Source organism: Hoplias malabaricus, chromosome 6, assembly GCF_029633855.1.
Source record: "Hoplias malabaricus isolate fHopMal1 chromosome 6, fHopMal1.hap1, whole genome shotgun sequence".
Lineage (NCBI taxonomy): Eukaryota > Metazoa > Chordata > Actinopteri > Characiformes > Erythrinidae > Hoplias > Hoplias malabaricus.
This window is the reverse complement of record NC_089805.1, coordinates 32,249,829-32,273,949: the sequence shown is the minus strand read 5'-3', so window position 1 is coordinate 32,273,949 and position 24,121 is coordinate 32,249,829. Positions and strand designations below refer to the sequence as shown.

The window sequence follows — 24,121 nt, the reverse complement described above, 5'->3', positions numbered from 1 at the left end:
CAGCGGAGTTACAGGGCTGACATTGGAGTGTTATCAGTGGAGTTACAGGGCTGACATTGGAGTGTTATCAGTGGAGTTACAGGGTTGATATTGGAGTGTTAACAGCAGAGTTACAGGGTTGATGGTGGAGTGTTATCAGCGGAGTTACAGGACTGATATTGGACTGTTATCAGTGGAATTACAGGGTTGGTGTTGGAGTGTTATCAGTGGAGTTACAGGGTTGATGTTGGAGTGTTATCATCAGAGTTACAGGGTTGAAATAGGAGTGTTATCAGCTGAGTTACAGGGTGATGTTGGAGTGTAATCAGCAGAGTTACCGGGTTGATGTTGGAGTGTTATCAGCTGAGTTACAGGGTGATGTTGGACTGTTATCGGCAGAGTTACAGGGCTGATATTGAAGGGTTATCAGCTGAGTTACAGGGCTGATGTTGGGGTGTTAGGGGAGTTATAAACCTGATGTTGGTCTGTTGTTAGGGGAGTTACAGGGCTAATGTTGGAGTTGAATTACTAAAAATACTAGACAGTTGTTTTTGAAGAAGCACAGGATGTCTCTGGGATTTGTGAATGTAATCACTTCAGAAGTGTCATTCACCATGAATTCCAACATGCCCTCGTTCTCTGTGACTGATGAAGAGGCGACCATTAATGTGAATAGTTCATTCTGTTCATTCCTACGTAAACAGTGTCGCTATGGAGGAGAGGGTGACTCCACACTGACACTGTGCATCTGCTCTGCTCTAAACACTGCTGTATCACACCACTGAAAGAAAGAAGACTCTGATTGTCCTGTAATGAGCTGATGATTATTTCTAATCCCACATATATCTCAATATCGCTGACCTCCCTATGCTCTCTCTCTCTCTCTCTCTCTCTCTCTCTCTCTCTCTCTCTCTCTCTCTTTCTCTCTCTCTCCACTCTCTGTCTCATCTCACATTGTTTGCTTCTATTGGTGCCATGTGTGCTTCGTATCATTAATCTGCTTGGCTTTCTGTAACCAAATTTATCTAGTTCCCTTTCTTGTTTTAGGGGAAATGATCCTTGTAGTGGTCAGCACATGGAAGGTTGTCTGCCCCTGACTCAGTTTTGACCTTGTTCTCTATACTCACACATACTGAATGGTTGTACTCTCTATACACTGACTCATACATAACACATGTGCAGTGTCTAATCAATGAATCATATTTTTGTGACAGGGAATGATAACGGGTGGGGGCAGTAAGCGGACCCTCAGGGTTAACCTCTGCCTACACACTTACAGACACGTCACAGCTGCAGATTTACGGGATTATGGCTGACACATACTGTAGATGCTGGAGCTGCTAACAGTATATTTACTATAAGTGAGTCAGGGCAGCTGTTGAAACTACTGGAGCTCATGTGCTGCTGCAGGGAATTAGTGTTGACATGTCAGCAGGAGATGACAAACTGTACCTTAGACAAATTGATGAATGGAACTGCTATGCTGATATGACACAGTATGACTTTTTCTCAATACCTAAGACTGAACCTTTATTTAGATTTTTGGCTTCTAAAGGAAAGTGGAGTTATCTGCCCAGGGGCATGAACATCAGATGTCACTGCCATCCAAGACCCTAGGAATGCTTGTGCAATATCTGTTATCCACCATAAAAGTTGGGTAGGGTTCTCTTCCATTTGTGTAGAGCTGTCCAGTTACATTTGTTTTAAAAGAAACAGTGACTTGCTTCACAAGTCTTAGATTCCTCCATTTTTGTATTTTTTTTAAAACATCATTTGAAACCTCACCCTTTTACTAAGTGTGATATTTCTGGAGACATTGTTTCTTTTAAGGCAATGGCACTTTTACAATCAGCTCAGAGTGCTGGGGCACAGAGCTAAACCCAAACACAGTCCAGCCATGTTTCAGAACGTCTGGTGGAGTAATGGAAAGATTGTGTTATTTTTATTGAGAGGTATTTGATAAAAGCAGCACAGGGCAAGTCACTTCGTGTTGAAGTGATTGTTGCACCAGTAAAGGTAGGATTGGTCAATACTGTCTCTTGCCTAATAGTATGATACACATCATTTACTCTCTTCAAGATGATGATGGTGCATTAGCAGATTTGTTTTCTACCAAGAATGATCCTTCTTTTTTTTTTAATTCTGTAAAGGAAACACCTTTGCACTTAAATGTATTTTGTATTTATACTCTCTGGAGAGTCATAAAGTTAGTGCAATCTAATTTCAGTAAAATTGCATTATTTGAAGAACAATATATTCTTGTGTCTAATGAGTTGGTTATATATAGATTACTGCACTGATGTTTAAGGCATATGAGAAAATGATATGTGAATTATTCATCAAAACAAACGTGTTTCTTCTAACAAAATCATTGAACAAACACAAACAAACAAATGAAGAGTAATAACTTAATCATTACTAGTTTTCTACTTGAGGACCCTCAGTTTTATTTGGAGCATATAAGCCTTTCTTTCAGTTAAACCTGATACTACTTTAACAAAGCTGTCAAACACATGCAGTTATTGGAGTTGACTGTGAAGTGAGGAGGTGAATCATGAAGAAAGATGTTTAATGTAATGGAAGTTACTGAGATTTATTTGTAAAATTTATTTGAAGAAACTTACCAGTAAAACACAGTAAATCTCAGTGTGTAATAACTGGCATATACATGGCCATCCGTTCAACATAACATTGTTAAAGGTGACTGCTATTATTATAGAACATAAGTAACTATTGATGCTTCATCTTGTTTTTTTTGTTTGTTTGTTTTTTTGTTGTTGTTGTTGGTTTTGTCATTTTATGACATGATACAGGCAAATTTTCAGACCTGTGACTAGTTTATTCCATTGAGCTGCAGTTGTGTGACTGTCCACCAGGAGCTGAGCACGTCGCGTAGAGAGAGAGAGAGAGAGAGAGAGAGAGAGAGAGAGAGTACTGAAGTACTGAAGTTGGATTATGGGCAGGAGTGGTCAGGGAGAGAGAGTGAGTGAAAGTAGGAGGGTCAGGGTGAGGTGCTTCTCCTCCCTCTTTGGCTTTATAAAGAGTTTGGCAGCAGGGTAAGAGGTAGAAGGCAGAGAGAGGTTGAAAGTGGGTCTAAGAGGAAAGAAAACTTACTCCTGAGGCTGCGAGTGCTGGGGTTAGAGCTGTGACCTGTGGGCGAAGATCCCCTTTGGATTACAACAGCGAGGAGGATCTGTTTTATACATAAAAAGAGGTAGGAGATTGTTCTGTTAGAGTTTGTGTTCAGGTCTCCTCGCTAACACCGCACACAGGTGTGTGATATACGTAACACATAGGCACAGTGACCTCACCCACCTTTACACAACTACACACTTCCATCCCCACAGTTTCATAAGCTTGCAGTGTAAAAAGATGCCAGTTTATATGAGAGCCTCGACCACAGTTATTAGCCAAGTCTAATACCCATGACTACAGGATGTAGCCCTGACTGAGAGAAAGTTCTGGTTTGTTGAACCTGTGGACAACATGTTTACTGCTCTTAGCAGAGTTTTAGTCTTTAGTTCTGTGGGCAGTTAGTGCTAACTCTAGGTTTAATGGTTCTAGGGCTTTCACATTTTTAAACGGATATGTTTTGAAACTGAAATAATGCAGTATTTTAAAAGCATTCAGAATGATAGAGATGCAGATGATTCTGTAATATTCATGTTGTATAACACTGAGTAGTAAATATAGTGATGGCAACTTTTGCTCACTGCAGTGAATGATTAGATTGGTTGAGATCTGAAGGATATATTAGATTGGTACTGCCTGTGGAGATAGAAGAATAATTTCTGAACACAAACAAATTTAAGCTCATGAAACATAGCATTAGGCAGGCATCAGTACGCAGACAGGCAACACTGGGACAATGTCAGTATCTGGTATTTGGTTTGAACACATCTGCTGATGCTAATACATAAACATTTATAAAGTAGAGAAACTACAATTAGAATCATCTCAGTTAGCATTAAAGGGAAATCTATTTCTTTTAATTATTTTTCATTTCTATGTAAACTTGTTGCTCCAACCAAACTACACTCATTCTTCAGGTTGCTGTGAATCGTTGAATCTTAAAGCTCTTTTGTCGTTTTTTATCTATAGGACAAAAATTAAATATCTTTCAAGCATCTAACAAATGTTTTTTTCAGCCGATTTGAGTCTACAGACACATGTTTTCTGATGTCAGTTTGAGCACTACAGGTTCTTCAGGGAAAGCTCCTGTGAATGAGGAGCTAACAGAAATGCCCGTAAGCTGGTGATTGTGGGTTGCTCTTATATTGTTATTTACATGAACAGAACACTCCAGAAGTAATTTAGTGCATCGCTGGGATGCCTTTGGTTTGACAGAGAATTACAGGCACAGACACATTTTAAGGCTTCTTATATTAAGAGGTAAAGAATGGGTTTTACACTAAGATTTGTAAAGTGAAAATAACCCAAGTGCATCTGAGAAAATACTTTCTCATTATTTCTGTAGAATTATTTCTAAGAATTTCTGTACATCCAGACCACTATGTATCAGTATAATGGCTGAGTTAATGTAAATTCTGTTGTGATATTCCTGTTAAAATACCCTCGGCAGTTAAAACATTTAAATTTATGATGGGGAGTATAAGTTTTGGAGCTAATAGCCTGATGTCAGCGTGTCAGTATTGTGAGTCTGTTCAGTGGCAGCACTTTTAAGTTAGTGGGGTGATTATGGGCTGTATTATTAGCTGGTGTCTAGCCCATCTGCCCCTCTGGTGTGAGGGGATTTGAACACGGGTCAGTAGCTTACTTTGGGCTGGGAGCAGCTGTGCTCTGGTCACTAATGGGTCACTATGCGGCTTTTAGCCAAATTATGGTTGTCTTGAAAAAGTAGGGCAGACGTCTTAAAGCATGGAGCCTAGAGAACAACCTGGTACATAATGATTAATTTATGAAAGTAGACACAAACCTGCAGATATTGAAGACAATAAAATTACACATGATCAGTTTGTACACACTTTAAACTCATTAAGCACATTTGTCCTTATTAAGCTATATGGACAACACAGTACCACATCGTGTTTTTATATTTTGTGTCTCTGATATGATTCTGATACAAGTAAAGTTTACTGGAAAGTATTTGCTGTAGTTCTGATGTGGTCGGCATATATATTCCATACTTCACATCTATTTATATGGTGTGCATTATTCTTACAAAAATTATTTAGTCTTTTGCTGGATCACAGTTTTTACAGTACCCTTATAATAACACTATCATACGTAATTGGTCAAGATATTAACAGCACACAATAAAATATTTATGGTTTGGTAGAATGGGTCACTTTCATATTACAACCTTCTGAAATATCCATAATTTTAATAACAGTTAGCAAAAACTATTTTGTGTAGATTGCTATTATTTATTGATATTTATTACATACAACAATAAGATCATTATCATTTGTAATTTGGTGTTCTTACAAAAAAAAAAAAACAACAACCTCTAAGCATCATTCTGTCTTCCAAACCTCTGGTCCAGTTTGAATGGTTTTTAGCTTCACATTTACAATTCTAAAATCTGTTACTGTGCGGTCCCTTTCTGTCATAAGTGACCAATTGGTATTTATGGTTGTTTTGGTAAAGCAGTGTTGCTGGACAGAGGTCAGGTCAAAGTTAGCAGTTCTGGTTGTCATATAGGTCAGCACGACACTTTGTTGGTCTACAGCTTCTAAGAGGATTAATGATCAGAATCTAAAGACATCAGAATCTAAAGAGTGAAAAGATGAGAGAGAACAGAAAAAAGTAAGGAACAGAAAGAAAAGGAGAAAAAGAATCAGGAGACAATGATAAAGAAAGGGAAAGAGAGAGAGAGAGAGAGAGTCTATGTTTCCCCTCTGAAGGCACAGTCATGCAGAAAAAATTCTAGTGCGATGGACTTTTCTCTGGGCTCAGTGCAGATGGAGGTATTGTGTTTGCTGGATGATGAGTTGGGGAATTGATTGGATAATTAATGACACTATTTATGAAAATCCCCACTGCCCCTCGTCTTTGTAAGGACACACCCTTCAGAAACCCGAGAGAACAGCAGGTGCTTTAAAGGCAGTCACGTGTGGCCTTGAGGCTTTGTGTCCGGAGAGCAGCAACAGGGAAAGTGAGCAAGAGCAGTTTTTGTTACAGAAAGTCAAAGGTTGAGAGGACACTGTCCAGTGCGCCAAACAGGAGCCCATAAAGCCCAGCACAATAAAACTAGGCTGTAACTCACAGAGGCTACAGCGGGCCCTGGGCAATTATTCTTGAGAGTGTTTCTTAATGAATGTGTCTCACACCTGTCCATAATAAAACTGACCTGTCCATGCTCTGCCCAATTTATTAATTGTTTTCGAAGTCAGGCTTTGCAAAAATGCAAGCACAATATACCATCCACTTAATGAGAATGTGTACTACACAACTTATTCTCAGCTCCCAATTGCTGTAGTGGTATAAACATTGGCCCTGTCTGGAGATTGTGAGCTCAGTGCCTCAGCCAATAGAGGCCAGCAATCTGCCACTACACTCCCCAGGCTGGTGGCGCTCTGTGTGATCAGGAGACTCAGTGATGTGGAGGAATTGCCATTGATTAATAATTTGGTACTAATAAGATATGATGATAATTATAATTAAAAAACTATATTTATTGTGGATTTTGTTGTGAAAGAAATGGAATGAAGCTTATGTTTGCATGGTGGAAAATATTTCCATTATCTGAATTTGATAAAAGACCACATAGTCCAGCTCAGTAAGATGACCTATTTAACTGGAAGCAATGAGATTTTTAAGCATTAAAATATGTAAAATATGTCCAGTCTCAGAATAAAATATGTCCAACATATTTGCACATCCAGATACATATATATTTTTTAAAAAATAAAAAAAATTAACACTATCTCCCAATGATTCCATGTAGGCTCTGGACCCACCGCGACCCTGAATTGGATAAGCGCTTACAGATAATGAATGAATGAATGAATGAACACTATCTCCACATGGATTAGCATTAACACTTTAAAGCCTGAATCATAACATAATAATAAAATAAAATAGATTTTTTTGAAAATTGAGGTATGAGGTCATTCATCAGACCTCCCACAGTCACCTGTATCATCATCTTCTTCATTCACAAAATCTATGTCAAGAGCTGAGCCAAAACGTTTTGCACACAAAGGCTTTTGGAAAACAAAAAATACGTTTTTGTTTCATAAAAATACTTTGTAAAAATTTCTAAATGTATTTTAAAGAACAGATTGAATTTTCTGAATATTTACTAAAAATAATGAGCAATTTGAGAGGTAGAGTACACTACATCTATGAAATGGAACAAAAATGTTTAGATTTTCTACAAGTAACATACAAATCATACATAGAATTGCTTCAGTTTAGCAAAAACGATGATAGCAACAAATTTGCAATGGTTTGGTAAATGTATGAAAATGCTTCCACTTTCAGTAGAGAAATCAAAACACTTGCCCCAAAAAGATGAACATTTCTGGTATTTCTTTTCACTAGATGATGAAATCAAAACTCATGTATCATATTTGATACCTTTGGCTTTGAGGGGTTAAAAGATTCACAAATATATTTCTATATTTTTACTAATTCAGTAAAATGAATAAAAGTGCTGAGATTTCAGTGCAATGGGCTCAGTTGTCTGTTTTTCATGAATGTAATAATAAAACTGACACTCATAAGGAACAGTTAGGTGAATTTTAAAAACAGGGACATATCTTACATATGTCCCGTTACTTCATTACTAGATAGACTGAGTTTGACAGGGGGAAGTGACTGTTGCTTTGAGAACGATAACTTTAGACTCTGTCGTGTTGATAGTGGCAGGCTGCCCCTACTCACATTGACTGTTGTGCTCTTTCATGCCCCATTTAGATCATTGACCACTCCTTTCCCTTTCAAAGTCTCTGGCTGTTTTATAATAGTGTTTATAAACTAATCCGTCTAGTTTTGTCACTTTGGTAGAAGCTTTGAAGGAAACAACATTCACTTAAAACATGATATAAAGCCATTTCTCTCTATGTTCAAATTCACCAAGAATTATTGAGCCCTGAGTGTAATATTATGACTGATTCAATACAGCAAAGACAACAACTGACCATCATGGAAAGAGTACTGCAACTTTTGAGTGAAACATTAAACTGTATCCGTTCTACACAGCTTCAGGTTTTCCAAGTCTCCGAACATGTCCACAGACATTCTTGTGTTAATAACAAATGTGTTCACTTTTGACCTATGGACGCTCTGTAATTTGAGTAATGCAACAATGTCGCCAATCACTGGTCACTATAGATTTCTGGACAATTTCCACATTCAGGCCAGGAATAAGTTGACCCATTGGGCCATGTCTTTGGTTTAGAGATATTAGTTAAAATTTATATCTCTGATATCTCAGAATATCAGTGAAATTAAAGTGCTACAGGCCTAAACTAATTATTTGCCAGACAAATACAAACAGGTAGGTGAAAAACTATACCTTTGCTGGCCTATTTCTGGGACCTGCTGCAGCCCATTCTGAAAAAAGTTCAGTGAATATACTAGTGTTTATGGTTTCAACATGAATACAGTGCAGTATATCAACACAGATGTGTTTATTTCTTCCATAAGGCAATGTCTGTGCTGACTAAGCACATTCTATTTATGTGGTAAGTTTTTACATGTTTGATGGTATCTCAGTCCTCCAAATCCTATTCTTTTTAAATTGGATTTGTTTGTATGACTCATTGTGTTTAAGCACAGCAAGATGGAGCATGATGATGCTTAAAATGTCTAATTTGATTTTCCAAAATGGCCGTGCTTAATGTTGTTTGGTACTGATTTCTGTGTGACAGGTGAGTGAGGATGAGGCTGATGCTAGTGGTCATTCCAGTCGTCTCCCTTCTGGTGGAGGGAGGCATGTCTTTGGGTACTTTGTCCAGAAGCCGGAGAGAACTAGCCAATCCGCTGCATGTGGGAGGCATCCGGGACCCCTTCGGCTCCTACTGCCAGCGGAGAGGGGGCTGCTGCGAGGGCAGGAATGACCAGTGCACTGTACCTTACCTGGACACCATCTGCTACTGTGACATCTTTTGCAACCGCACAATATCCGACTGTTGCCCAGACTTCTGGGGCCACTGCCTGGGAGTGCCCCCTCCATTCACACGTAAGAGGCACATGATGATGCAATCCCAGTGACCTTTGGTCTAGTTAGGTTTGGGATGTATACTAATATAAAACAGAATACACACACACATGATACTCTATAATATAAGTTTTAATTGTTGCACATTATGCCCAAAAACTGTAAACCACAAACATTCACCTATCCATGCTTGGACTATAAACATATTCCTTTGCAGAAACTGTTGCAAGTTTGAAAGACAGAAATGTAACAAAAGTTTAACCAAATGAAAGAGTTAAAAATGTACAACTATATAGCTCTGAGATAGTTTTTAACATTATACTCTCTCAGTGTTTCTCAAAGTGAGGATTTATTGCAAGGGTTTTGGGGAAATCAGTGCAAATCAATGAGGCATGTCTGAGCACTGCTAGCACTGTGTATCAGAGTTGGGGTCAGGGGTGTATTCATGGGGGGACCAAAGCCCCCAAACTAAACCATTGACTATCCCATCAGCCACAGAGAATGAGCCTTGCCCAATTATTATGAGAATGGTTTTTTGTAGTATTGAATCATTATTAAGTGGATACTAGATGTAGTTTCTATTACCCATGCTAGGCCTAAACCAAGATATGATCAGAATCATTTCTCCCACTGACGAGACTTTCCTGCAGTCACATGGGGAAAAAAGAAACCAAATCCATTGTTGTGCCTTTGTGTCTTACTCCACTGAAAATGCTGAACTGTAATCTGGTTAATCTTAGTTACACACGTTCCATGTTAAACTATGGACTGTGTGTTATCCTACATGACCTCTGTTGTGGTCAATGTGCTGGATGTGAGGTGTAAAAGTGCTGGGTTTTATAACAGAATGGAGAGAACAGTGGAGTTTTTATGAACGCAGGGGCCAGGATGGAGGGAGGGATGAATGGAGATCAACAGAAAGAATGTGTGTAATGCAGAGGGACGAAGTAATGGGGGAGCGGGGGACAGAGGGTCGACAGGGATCAGAGCAGGTATGCATGCACGTGCTGGATCAGCCAAGTGTTTGCTGAAGGAGGGATTGTCATGTCCACAGGTGTGCTATAGCAGCAGCAACACGCACACGAACACTCCCCAGGAGTGTGACTTTACCACAGCCGGTCAAATTACTGTACTCTATGCCAGCACTTAGCCAAAACCAAAACACTATGCCTTATGTTTTTATGAATATTAAGACATAATAAGTCATATATGTTAATATGACTCTTTATAAGAGTTGTGTTTTGCATCAGTGTCACTGTGCATCCTTGTAATGTATTTGGCTTGATACTATGAATTAATTAAATGTCATTGTTAATGACAATAATAGGTATGCTTATTATCAACATAATTTTCCGACTGCATATCAAACTTACTAATATTTAAAACAAATAAATTGCTACTGTGCACATGTCACACAATAATCTGTAACTAAATGCCAGTTCTCAGACAGTGACTAAGTTTAGTTCAGGTCTGTGATTTTATTTGATTAAGGAAATCCACACAGTGAGCCATGTTAACCAGGACTTGGATTGATTACTGTCTGGGAAAAAAATTCCTATATCTGTTATTCCATCATGTCTGAACTGGCTAACCTTATCAACACGAATTAGATTTAAACACTACATATCGTATTTACACTCTCAAGCCCTTAAATGCATTTTTGTTTGTTCATTTTTCTATTGAACAATAATAGCATATGAAATGTTTTGACTGATATAGAGAGAGAGAGAAATATAGAGCTCATGGCCATGTTAGTGGCAGTGATTAATGACTGTCTTGCTGAAGACTGATGCAGTGAAGGAGTGAAATGTAAAATCTTTATTTCTGTGTGGGAGGGATTGCAGTGAGCAGGGAGAGAGGTGTAGTGTGTGGGCAGCTCAAAGCACTGCCCACTCACATCCAACAGCCCAGCGTAGCTCTAATTAAGCCCGTTAAGGCATGACGAGAGCAAGGTCCCTGGGAAAATAAAAGAGAAGCAAGCCAACATTCCAGCACGAGATTACTGAGGCTCAGTGGAGTTTCAGACTTTGAAACAGAAGGAAGTATTTATGTTAGCCCTATCAGCTCTATATATTGGAAATGTGTAAAATAGTCTAACAATCTATCCAATAGTGTGCACTGTGAGCATTAAGTGGCTAGTTGGGTATAATAAATGGCAACAAAAGAAAAAGTAGTAGTGAATATCAAGAGGGTATTATTTTCTTCTAAACACCTAAAAAAACATATATGTAGTTGCTTAGTGTATATTTCTTCAGATGAAAACTATTCCAATGACAGCTGCTACTTGAAATTAATTTGACAGGAAGGGATTATTTGACTGGCGTGCAAATCAATGTATTTTGGGTCAAAACTGTGGTCCAACACAGATGAGTGGAAAAACATATGAGTGTATTAAAGACTTAAAAACCTCTTAAACATTTTGTGAAGTTTACAGGTTTTTCAAAATATTCTGTCCATTGACTATATATATATACCTTTTGCTCTGAAAGGCATTACATGGTGAAAAAAGAGGACATCATACATTTTTAATACAAATAAGGCCAACATTAGGTCAGAGAATACCCAGTGTCAAACCAATGCAATGTTGTTGGCCCAATGTGATTTGCCAATGGCATGCCAGTGTAATCCATGTCTTTTAGCCAACATTAGGCTAATGTGTAGTTGCTATATGGGCTCTGACTACATATAGCTAACGTTTAGCGGGTATGGCCATTAGTGAGAGATACTGATAACTGTGTTCATTTTAGTTTACAATATACATCAGTAAGACCACATAGGTCTGTGAACAGAGAATGTGTGGAACAGAGACAGCCTGAAAAATAACAACAATTACTGTAACCACAAAAATAAAAAAATAATTGTTGCTATCCTCTTGCTACAAAAAAAAAACAAAAACTGGTACTAGCTCCCCTGCTACAAATAAACCAAGTACTTAATATTCTTGGATATTTTTCAGAGAGCCAGAATAGTTTGAACATGATATATTATTAGGAGTAAATGTAGTACAGTTTAGTCATTCAGCTCCTACTGTTACATGTATTGACTGGAGAAGTTTCTACACAAAGAAAATGTGCGTGACTCACTGCCTTAGCTTCCTTCAAGTCATAAAGGTGTGTGTTTATCCACAGACTGATTCACTGTAAATTGCCATCTCTTGGTTTTAGGTATGTGTGAAAGAAATGGCCAGAGGTTTCATTCAGGAGCAACCTACAAAGAAAACTGCAATTTATGGTAAGAACAAACCCACACCTACACCATTACTCCATAAAAAAATGAGAATTACACATCGTGTTTTGGGCTCTTGCTTCACCATTGTGCAAGGGGCTGGGTTCGGGTCTTTTTGTGTGTTTTGCAAAATTTGTCGGCAGACTACATGGCCTTGTGTGGTGGAGGAGGATAGAGACACATACCTCAAAGCTCCTTCTCTATGTCTGCGCAATGCTTACTACACTTGGTCATTGCAATGTTGGTGGGAACAGTGCAAACCCACTGTACAATACACACACAGCTTATTGCACCACGTTATGCCATACCTTCTTTCCCCATTCTCTCTTTTGTCTTTACCTAAAGTAATATCTAATGGACTTGGCCTATTCCTAGTCTGTTGTGTTTTCTTTTTTCAAGTTTTCTTTACAATTAGCAGTAAATTACACACACACACACACACACACACACATATATATATATATATATATATATATATATATAAACTGTGAGGTACATAGTCTATTTGATATAAATGGATGCCATCTACAGTTTAAAAAAAACAAAATTTTTGCATTGTTCTGAAAATGTCAAGTTTTTAAACCACCCATGAACCAAGTGTTGTCCAACATCTTTTTTAGAGAAGTTCGTAAAAGAAAATTCTATTTACAGAAATCAGTATTTACAGAAAAAACTACTTTGAAGGACACATTAAAGAACATGAAGCTGTTTTTCTTAAGATTATTTTAAAAATAAATTAAAAGAATTTACTATTAAGAAAAAAATATCAGCCAAACAGCAAGGAAACAAATAAAGATGCACCTAAATAGATGGCAAGAGTGCAGGACATACTACACCAGCTTCCCAGGAATCCAGCAGGTGTTATTATATTTGCTACGTATAACACAGATTTACTGCAGATTGCTGTTTGTTTGTTTGAGGCTTTTAGGAGCAGTGCAGGTTTGTATTGTGCATTGAGTGTGTTCTGCTGCACTGTGAAGCTTTAGGACATACTGGGCTCTCCCTGTGAGCCTCCCACTGAGCAACAGAACGTAAATTGAGTGTAATTGGTCAAAAATTCTTCACCATTCTCCTGCAATCTGTACAAGAACTGTGGCCTTTGATCCTCACTGAACACACTCTTACTCACCACTCAGTCTGACTCCATCCGCCTCTCATCTTTTGACTCAGTCTCACTCTCAAAGGTGTATTATTGCAGAGGTTATTACCCATGTTTCATAGTTTATTGTCTAATGACCGCAGCAGTGGCGGGTGGAGTAGCTTATCAGCCTTACCATGGTCTTTGCTCTTTGTGTTTTTTATGTCTAGTTAATGTACATAAGGTGTGGGAATGGAGAGGTGAAGGGTTAAAGAGAGGAATTCCTTACTCATGTGCTACAGCTCTTCCACACCTAAGTGGCATTATCCGTGTTTGCAGGAACAATTAGAGCAGTGTGTCTGCTGTCAGTGTCTGTCTGAGTCTGAAGTGTTTCCTTACACAACTGTCATTTATACTTATTTCTTTTTTATGTATACTCATAGTTTTTTTCAACTGGGTTTTAAAACATATTGCTTTTATATAGCAGTAGGTTTTTATTAATGCATTATATATGTTTGTTGTTGGTTTGAAATTATCTGACCTCTTAAACTCTAAGGATTTGTATAAACAAGTCCTCATTTCAGTAAATTCATAACTAAGCAAAATAGTGGCACAGTTTCTAAATTGTTTGCAGTAGTTACAGAATAACTTATAGTAGTTTGGCAGATAGACAAATAAATCTGTTCTCCTTTGAGGACAGTGAGGTGTATAGCATGACAAAGCATTGGTTGCAGACAAGACACACCATTGCATTGGTTGTGCAGCTGAATCCTGAATGTTCAAACTCTGGTATTCTTTTCATCTAAATGAAATGATATCTTTACATAATGGTAAATATTTTCAAGACGTCCAACCCTACGTTGCTCTTGTTGTACACTTAGTTGCTCTTGTCTTGTTTATGTAAAAATAGTTTATTTTCCATTACTGTGGAAAATAGCTGTAAGCTGAATAAGCAAATATTGAGCCCTGAAGTCAAGATGTCATTCTCTAGTCAGCAGCATACCTATATAAGGAAGTTCATCTTTTAGCTGATTTAGTGCAGGGGAAATTAAAATCACCTCTGACATGCCCTGTGATTAAGTGCTAGGCTCTCGACCCACACATTCTGCAATTACTACATCTGAATTTTATTATACATTCTTAAATGTTAATATGTTTAAGAGTTGAAACATGAACATTTACTACAGAGAAACTTACCCTTATAACTTATACTTATTATTATTATTATTATTAGAAAATATGACAGTAGCAATACCCACTTTGTGAAGGTAAGGCTGTAGTATCAAAGTATAGTAGTAGGCTCTGCCGCATGCAAAATCAGTTAAAAATGTAGAGGTTACTTTTGATAACAGGGACATAATCAATTAAATTTACAATAATTTACAATTTTTATTTGTGTGCCAGATATCATTCATCCTGCTTTTATAAAGAGATAGCAAAAATGAAATAGGTATATACTAAAACAATGAATAGTGTGAATAGTATAAACTGTTCTGTAGGTCATTTTTTTCTGAGCTTAAATGACCTCAGGACACGCACTTCTCCCACACCCAATTTGAAACACAGCCACAAAAATAGTAAACTATTATTCCACTTATAGCCTTAAGAACAGTTTATCTAAACTGCATTGTTCCAGTGTACACATCCTTCTCTGCTCAGTGCTCCAGCACAGGCCTTAGATGTTTGCAGTGGCCAGAACCTCAGGCTTGACCTGCTCCCCCACTCCTTCAGCTGGTTCAAGACTCTTTCCACTGTTCTTATCTCATCCGTTCACACTCCTGCTCATTTTTTACTCCTTTCTCCTACTAATTAACACCACAGAGCCAGCAAAACAACAGCAGCAACATCCATCTGGTAAAGTGATCCTGTCCAACCTGATCATTAGAGGACATTATTTTTAGTAACTAATTCTTTTTAGGAATATTTATGCTGTCGATTTGTTCTTAATGCGGTCTGAAAATTAATTTTCTGATGAAAAACTATAGATTATTGATTGTGCAGCACATACTTATTTTTGATGCTGTATTAGCCGATAAAATATTTACTGACTCAACTAAGTATTCTCCCCCAGTCTGTGTGGGTTTCCTCTAGATGTTCTGATTTCCTCTCACATTCCAAGAACACGTGGTAGCTGGACTGGGTGTGAAAAAGTTTCCATATGTGAGTAAAATGTTTGAGCAACTGGGTCGGTGTGTAATGCCCTGAAATTGACTGTCCAGGATAACATCCTGCTTTGCGTTCATAAATTTCAGGTACACACCAACCCACCATAACCCTTGTGTGGATGATGAGGCTACAGAAGATTAATAAATTAATGAATAATTCAGTTAGAAATCACATCACATTAAATATTGTATTTTTAAAACCTAACGACTTTTGTTATTAAAAATGTTATTATTTTTTCTTAAGCCAGTGATGATATATTTAATAGTTTATATTTGAATCACTGCCATCTATGTTTGCTAAGATGTTAGTCTGTGATGGACTTATGTATGATAAAGCTTGTTCAGATTGGGTTATATGTTATATGTTTTTAAGATATTTTTCAGGATGATCTTTGTTGTTTACAGTGTGCATATGTTTTTGCATTTGTGTGGTAATCTTTAGTTGGTGAGATAGGGCTTGGTTGATGGAATTATCAGCTACATCAGTGAGCTAGATCACAGCACACTCTAACCTGGCACCTCTTGCTATCTCAGCCCTGTCTTCACTCTCTTCATCCAACACATTCCCTCCGGAACCTCTCTTGTCCATTACAGATGACGTACTCTAATATACTGTTTGTGAACAAGGAGACTGGGGAAATGCTGGCATCCATCCCAAAAGGATTTCTTTTTTTGTAGAATGTGTTATCAACGTTGTAATCCACACATTTCCTGTGCTCAAGCTTGACTTGGCTGTGTGGAAATGCCTAAATGTGTTGCCATGAAGATAATTTCTCCCAGTTCCAATAGTAATAATCTATTATGATCTCTTCTAGGACCAACATGGTCTATAACTTTTGAAAATTACATTTTGTATATTTATGACTTAACTGATGCTTGGGTGCAGAAATAGTGTATTCTTATATAGATAGTCTTGGTTTGTGGTAATGCAACCTTTGCAGACTTGAACCTGGCAATACTGAATTCCCACAATAAACAACATTACACACATTGTTGGAAGACTACAATATTGAGAGCTATAGAGGGCCAGAACTGACAAGAATGAATGAATTAGTGAATTGATTAATTATACACTTAAAATAAATATATTGTTGCCATGAAAAAGGAAAATGTTATAATATCTAAAACCTATTTCTATATTTTCATAGATTTACTTTAATGTAGGTTATTTCTGTATGTATATGTTAATTCACATATATATAAATAAAATATAAATATATATTTATTAATATATATACATTCATTTATATATATATATATATATATATATATATATATATATACATTTATTATTTATTTATTTCTATATCTCAACATTATTTTTATTAATTTATTTATCTAATTCTACATTGATGTCCATATACAGTATATATATATTTCATAACATTAATTTATTTTAATTAATTAAATTGTGTTGTTCCTTACACTGAAGCAGGATTGCTTAATTTGGCAAACCAGTAAACAGCTCAGTAGCTCTTGTGTCCAGATAGAATTACTGACAGATTGAGACTTTTACACACTTGAATGGGTGGTTGACAAGACTCATTCACTATACTAATTTTAGGGTTGAGAATTTAGCTTTATTTCTTTTTAGGAAGTCTATATCAACAGATTAGAAAGCACTACACTCCTTATAAGCAGAATGTTCATTTACATCATGTACTATATGCAGATTTGAATAAAAAAAATTGCTGAACCACCTCAATCTAATGGACATCTGCCATCCTGATACCCTGCTTCAACCTGTGCTTCTTGTTCACTTTACTTAGGGTAGACTGTTAGTGGGTATCTTTGCAAACCTTAGTTAATTAATGTAACAAACCATCATGTTGCTAACATCAACCTTGTGTGATGTAGCAGGACAGTTTTTCATCTTTCTGGTTCCACATGACCTGAAGCCCAAAGTCTGAGTGAGTTTAAATCTCAGCCATAGACATCTGTTTTACACAACTCACCTATGGGCCCCTATCACAGAGGGGGAGCAGAGTAGAAGCCCACTATCTGAGATCTACATCCCACTCTCGTGTTCCACAGGTAACTGTGGAGAATATACAAACACTGTTTGCTCACACAAGACGGGGTCACAAAGTTTGTGTGTGTGTGTGTGTGTGTATACTACTACTTACCCTCACATCAGTCAGGATGCTGAAAATTGAGCAGTTATGGTGAGCTGTCACAAGGAATGTGAATAAATTCCACTTACTGCACCTGACACCCAGCTGCCGGAGACTGGTGGGAAGAGTGTCCCAGAGCGTAGCACCCCAAATGTCAGATGTGCTTCTGCATGTTTTCTGTGTAAATTTATGTCTGTGCCAAACCACTGGCTGCAGATATTTACCACAAAATGGCAACTGATTTTCAGTCAACAAGCACAGGGTCAAAGGAACCTGCCTGCTTCCCCTAATCTAATTCCACATTCTTTATAAACAAAACAAAAAAAAATCTGAGGTTTGCAACCTGCAAATTTTACAATGCAAATTTAAACTTGGTTTTATATCTGATCTCCTCAAAAGTATGGTTCGATATTCTGTTCCCTGTAAAGCATTAGATGACATGATAACGATAAAATATTATATTGTAACTTTATTACAAAAACTGTTCTTTAAAAGAAGAACTTTACAATATAAACCTTTCAGAACATTTCTTTTTAAGTGTTTATGTGGTATACACTCAGTAACCTACTCAGCTGTGCTAATTAAATTCTGCCTCAATTCATTTAATAATAAGTGTATCTGGAATGTATTTAAAAATAAAATCAACCAGAACTCATCACACAACAAGGACTCTCCCAAGAAAAACTTCCTGTGCATTTGAACAGGGCATTTCTCTGTACATCCTCTCACATTCCAAAATCCTTTCTTTTAGCAGACTTGCAAATCTGTCCCCTCCTCTCCCACATGCAGGCTTAAAATGGGTATTTCTTTGGGCACTGCAATTCATAAGAGCCATAAAAGGTTGACAATTCCCGTCTTTTCTCCTCCCTCCTTCGAACAAGGCCAAGTGCTCTCACTGCTTTTGAATAGTGTCTCTCGGGGGAATTCCACAGCGAGGTTTCATTTTTCTACTGTTTGACTAAATTTTGCCAAACATTAGCATTCAGTCATTTCAGTGAGAAAACAACACCAAAGAAATGGTACAGATACTGTCTGCTAAACAAATTAAAGAGTCTAAGTGGACTCTAACTGCTGTGCTAATTGTCTTGAGATAGCTGTGTAGCTAACAGTGCTACATTAACATTGTAGCACTGTCACTTTTTAGCACTGTCACTAACCTTGTCACTAATCAGAGTGATTCCTCTCTCCTGCAGTACGTGTGGAAAGACTGGTCAGTGGGAATGTGAGCAGTATGCTTGTTTGATAGAAGATGACATGATCCAGGCAGTGAACAGAGGAAATTACGGGTAATGCATTCATTCACTCTCTCACACGCTCATATTTCAGTTTCAAGTTCAAGTGTGAGAACACCAGATAGTAAACATATTATGTTTAAAAGCTGTATTTTTATTTTGACATATACATTTTGTTTACACTGCAGAAGCCAATTCATTTTGTATGATCAGAATTTTGCAGTATTCCCACCACTGTTTGCCATATCAAACAAAAAAAAATTTAAATGACTGGTCAAAGCCAAACATTCAGATGTCAGATTTTAATCACATGTGAAACATCTACAAATGTACCTTGATTCTGACAGGAAAAATTATATCTCCTCTATTTATGTCTTTCAGCTGGAGGGCAGCCAACTACAGTCAGTTTTGGGGGATGACTCTGGATGAAGGACTGCGTTACCGTCTGGGTACTCAGAAACCTTCCAGAGCCATCATGGGCATGAATGAAATTCAGGTAGGCAAACTCTCTCAATGTAACTGAATAAATACACTGAGTTAAACCACCTTAAAGCAGAAAGCTCAACAAAGTAACAAAAACTGAAGTTTGCCCCTTAACACAAATGTAGTCAAACAGCTAAGACTGTTCTGTGTTAAAAGTCTGTTCTTTAGGCTAGTTTAGCTAAAGTTAGCATGTTGTCTCTTAGGCTCATGTAGTGTCTCACACTGTAAAGGTCATGTTGGTTTATTTTTATCAATAAGCATCTATCATACAATCTCCTAATTAAGTTTGAAATTACTGTAGGGAGGTAGGCATACAATAGAACTGGTATCAGAGTATGATATTGTGTTGTTCACTGGGTTTGGGACCGGAATGCCACTGGTTCTTTTCCCACAAACCTCAGGAGAACTAGGGGTGGTGTCCTCCTCCTTCAATCCATGGCTGAAGTGTCCTTGACTGCCAAGTGTTCAAGGCTGCCTGCAAGTGTTAGTTCACTTCTCCTAGTGCACTGTCTTGTATCTCCAGTGCTAATTTAAAGTAGCAGATTTGTACATTAAACATTTCACGGCTATCAAACCCCATTTTAATGTTAGAGGGAAACTGTGTAAATTTGATTTTTTTATCTTAACATTTTGAGACATATTATTCATAAGATGAACTCTACACTTTTAAAATATTACGGTGCCTTTAGGGTATCAAGATTCATTTAGAAATCTTCTTGATCTTGTTTGACTCTTTCTCAGTTTTGTAAGAGCTTTGCACACATTTCCAAATGCATGAGAGATCAGAGTTAAAATTATTACTCAGAGAAATTTAGCATGCCCTTCAGATTCATACATGTATAAACAATATCGGTGTTAACGTGACTGCTGTTTGATGTCTGCTGCAGTCAGCCTGTCTATTAGAGAAGGTTAAAGGGTTGTAATGGTGTGGTTGGATGCTCCTGGATCCTGTACATATCCGATCTGCCGCTGGCTGTTTTGATCAGGCTCAGTGAGGCCTTTAGTCTTCCTCTCCAGCAGCCTGCTTATTCTGTATGAGAACACATTACATAAAACATGCACTCAAGAGAACTTGGCAGATGTGAGGGGGAGGGAGGAAGTGAAGAGAGATGTAAGGGAAGGGGAGATATCTAGCCCAGATGCCACAACTATTTCCCCCACAGCCGTATCCCCCCACATTCTCCTCCAACATGTCTCCACCTGTTACTTTGTCCAGAGCCCAGTTACACATATCCTTTCAAGTACACAGAACATTCACATCACAGTAAAGCAGGGAAAAACAGATTAGAGCCACTGCTCCATAGCATCATTAAGTTTGTCGTCACCAGTAATGGCATTTTATCTGGTGGAAGAAATTTCTCCTCAGACATCAGCATCAGTACTTTCGTACATGCAGGGTGCCTGCATCATTTCAAGTTATGACTCAGCAGGCTATAAGGTGTAGACAAAGGTACATGAATCATTGGTGAACATTAGGCTATTCCCAGACTATTACCATATGCTTTCAGTCCATAAATCTCACCGTCTTTTTGTTTGTTTGTTTGTTTGATTTGTATCATGTTGGTGTTTGTATTGTCATACAAACCTTTTTGTATTTTATACTACATTCCCAGCTGTTCACTTCTTTGTAAAGCAAATGCTGTGAAGCATTGTGATCTGACCGATACTTGGAACTGTTACAGTTTACCACAATGCAGGTCACTTGCATTCCAGAGTACCACTTTTTATTGGTTGTAGGTAAATCATTAAAATATTAACATGAAGAATCCAATGTGTGACTGTGCTTTTTCGAAGAAGCAAAACTGCACAGGAACCTCATTCAGCAGATTTCAAAGGTGAACTACACAGCTATGTCACATCCTGGTCTGAAATCTTACTGAAATGAACTTTGTCAGCTGAGATAGTCCAGGCTTTCTTGCTTCAGATTAGGAACACGTTGCATAAGATTATCTTTAATGATTGACTTGGCTTTTCTGAAAAGCATTTGATCTATTTCTGTAGTGTTACATCATACATATAAATTCTTATTCATTCATTATTATTGCAGACATAGCACGGGGAGGGCAGACAGTGATTGATGGCTGATTTGATCAAACTCTATTTACTCATACTGATACAATATTTAACATTTTACATGGAAGTTTTTTGCTGATGAGTCACTTGAGAGCTAACAGTCACTGATGTGTTTCAGAGATTTTTTCATTACGTTTCTCTTCCTTGTCATATATTTTTCTATAGATGAATATGGATAGTAATGAGCATCTGCCTAGACACTTCAATGCTGCTGAGAAATGGCCAGGAAAGATTCATGAGCCACTGGACCAGGGCAACTGTGCTGCATCCTGGGCTTTCTCCACAGCAGGTGATTCAGAGCATTCGTGTACCAGAGGATACCGTACACCTGTAGTAAAACATCAGCCCATCCGTGTACATGTAAATATACAGTGGAACACAGCAGCATTACTTCTTGCTCTCAGTTGGACATACAAGAATAGACCAGGACAACACATTTTTCACTTAAACAAGTGCAGTATAATACACTTAACTGCAATGAAATAAGTCTGGAACCAGCTGAATGACTATGACTAATAATACAATACATAAACAAGTCATTTTTACAGTAATGCCTAACAAAACAGTCTACATAATTGGGAAACCCATTATGACTCCCACAGTACATCGATATCCCAAGCTTGGGCAAGACACCTAACTTTTCATTAACCAACCTCTGTAACATTGTATGCTCCTTTCATCTCTCCAGCTGTAGCATCAGACCGAATTTCCATTCAGTCCATGGGTCACATGACTCCTCAGCTCTCACCCCAGAATCTGATCTCCTGTGACACACGGAACCAAGGAGGTTGTGCTGGGGGGCGCTTAGATGGGGCCTGGTGGTACCTTAGAAGAAGAGGGTATGTTTCTTCAATCCACCAGCACTGTAACTATTGCTCTACTGGGATCTTAGTTCAGATATATTGTGGACAACAGCCTGTTTGTACTAGTTTGGATGCAGTCTCCGAGTCTTTGAGAGCCTTCCAACCCTTTTAAAAGGGTGACATATTTAAAAAAATATATATATATATTTCACTCATGGACAGTACATCAGTGAAGCAATCTGTAATAGAGACAGCAAATGTTTAAAATGGGTACTGCAGTCCAAATTCAAAACACTGTAGAGAAATGTCTGCACTCCACATGCAGATGTAAAGCTCACATGGGTTGCCAACTACATTGACACAAACAAGTACAAGATGAGTTCAAGAACTTTGGACCTTCATAGCTAAAATGAATATGTCATAATAAACATATTCAGAGAATATGGTAAGTGACTTCACTTAAATGTCTGCTTATGCAAAAGGCAAAAACTGGATGGGTCATATTCCACATTTAATGATTTACTGAACAGGCAGATGTTACCTTCCTTGTAGATATTTTTTCCTTCCATCTTAAATGACATTTGCTTCTTATGCTGAGCTTGTCTGCCATTGTGTTGTAGACCTGGCAACCCGATGTGTGGTAGAAACACTTGAGATTGGACAGTGGTTGGGATCACAGGCCAAACCACATGTAGTGTTCCTCTCTAGAGCAGACACACCAGTGCTTCAGCTTGGCATGTTTCTGATGAAATAACCTGGTCGTTTTATGATTCCGTACAGTAAATATAATACGTATTGCTTACATATTGATAACAAAGAAAAGTGGAGTTACGTAAATATCAATGTTTTATCATTTTTGTGACAATTAACAGAAGGAAAGAAAAGGAAATTTGAAAGAAAATTCTCCAGAGCTGGAGTGTTTCTCTCTGTCTGTAACTGTATTGAAATATAAACTTGTATTTCTTTTATACTCACTATTCTACTAGGGTGGTGACAGAGGAGTGTTATCCATTCTCTCTGCCGCAGCAGAACCCTACAGAGCTCAGCCGTTGTATGATGCAGAGCCGGTCGGTGGGTCGTGGCAAGAGACAGGCCACAGTGCGCTGTCCCAACAGCCACAGCTACCACAATGACATCTACCAATCAACCCCACCCTACAGACTTTCTTCCAATGTAAGAAAACCTCAAATAGGTACAACAATGAGGTAGAACAACATCCTCCCAGTCAGTTCAATGCCCTCACAAACCTTTCAAGTGCACTTCAAACATTGCTGCAGGCAAGCCCACTCCTACACACTCCCTAATCTTACATAATACACTGCTTACATGGCTTTAGTTCACATTTGACCAAATAGTTCACTGCATGTTGAATGACACCCTAAGCTCCCTCACTGTGCTTAGTTTCCTTAGTACAGCTTCCAAAGCTTCATGAGAAAAAAACGGCTCAGTTTAGTGACAGTTCACACTGATAAATCATCCAGAGAAACAATGTTGATACACATAAACTGTCAAAAGAACAGCGGAAAACACTGAATTAAATGTAAGAACTGAGATTCTACACAAACTAAAAAATCTGTACTTTACTGAGCCTTAAATCACATCCAGTATCGCACTAATTCCTGTCCTTTATTTATAATTGCAGCCTGATCTAAATGTATTAAAAATGCTCTTGATTCTAAAGGACTTTACCAGGCCCTTGAAGACCATGTCTATAATCATCTGCTTGCCTTTGGTTTTATGTACATAATCAAACAGAACATGATTTAACACACCAAGCATAAAGTTCTCCCAAAGCAAAAGCATTTTTAATATCCACTTAGCAGCTACTGAATTAGGAAT

The 24,121-nt window shown here is 37.8% G+C and overlaps 1 protein-coding gene across 1 annotated transcript in view; it reads left to right on the top strand.

Annotated features, from left to right (window-relative positions):
• The first annotated feature begins 3,054 nt into the window (after positions 1–3,054).
• Positions 3,055–24,121, top strand: part of tinagl1 (tubulointerstitial nephritis antigen-like 1) — a 28,837-nt gene continuing 7,770 nt past the window's right edge. Inside the window, exons 1-8 of the mRNA XM_066674642.1 lie at positions 3,055–3,193; positions 8,820–9,130; positions 12,274–12,340; positions 18,885–18,977; positions 19,305–19,419; positions 21,645–21,768; positions 22,168–22,318; positions 23,269–23,455. Coding sequence (XP_066530739.1) covers positions 8,830–9,130; positions 12,274–12,340; positions 18,885–18,977; positions 19,305–19,419; positions 21,645–21,768; positions 22,168–22,318; positions 23,269–23,455 — 1,038 coding nt within the window. The 5' untranslated portion in view covers positions 3,055–3,193; positions 8,820–8,829. The remainder of the gene's footprint in view (positions 3,194–8,819; positions 9,131–12,273; positions 12,341–18,884; positions 18,978–19,304; positions 19,420–21,644; positions 21,769–22,167; positions 22,319–23,268; positions 23,456–24,121) is intronic.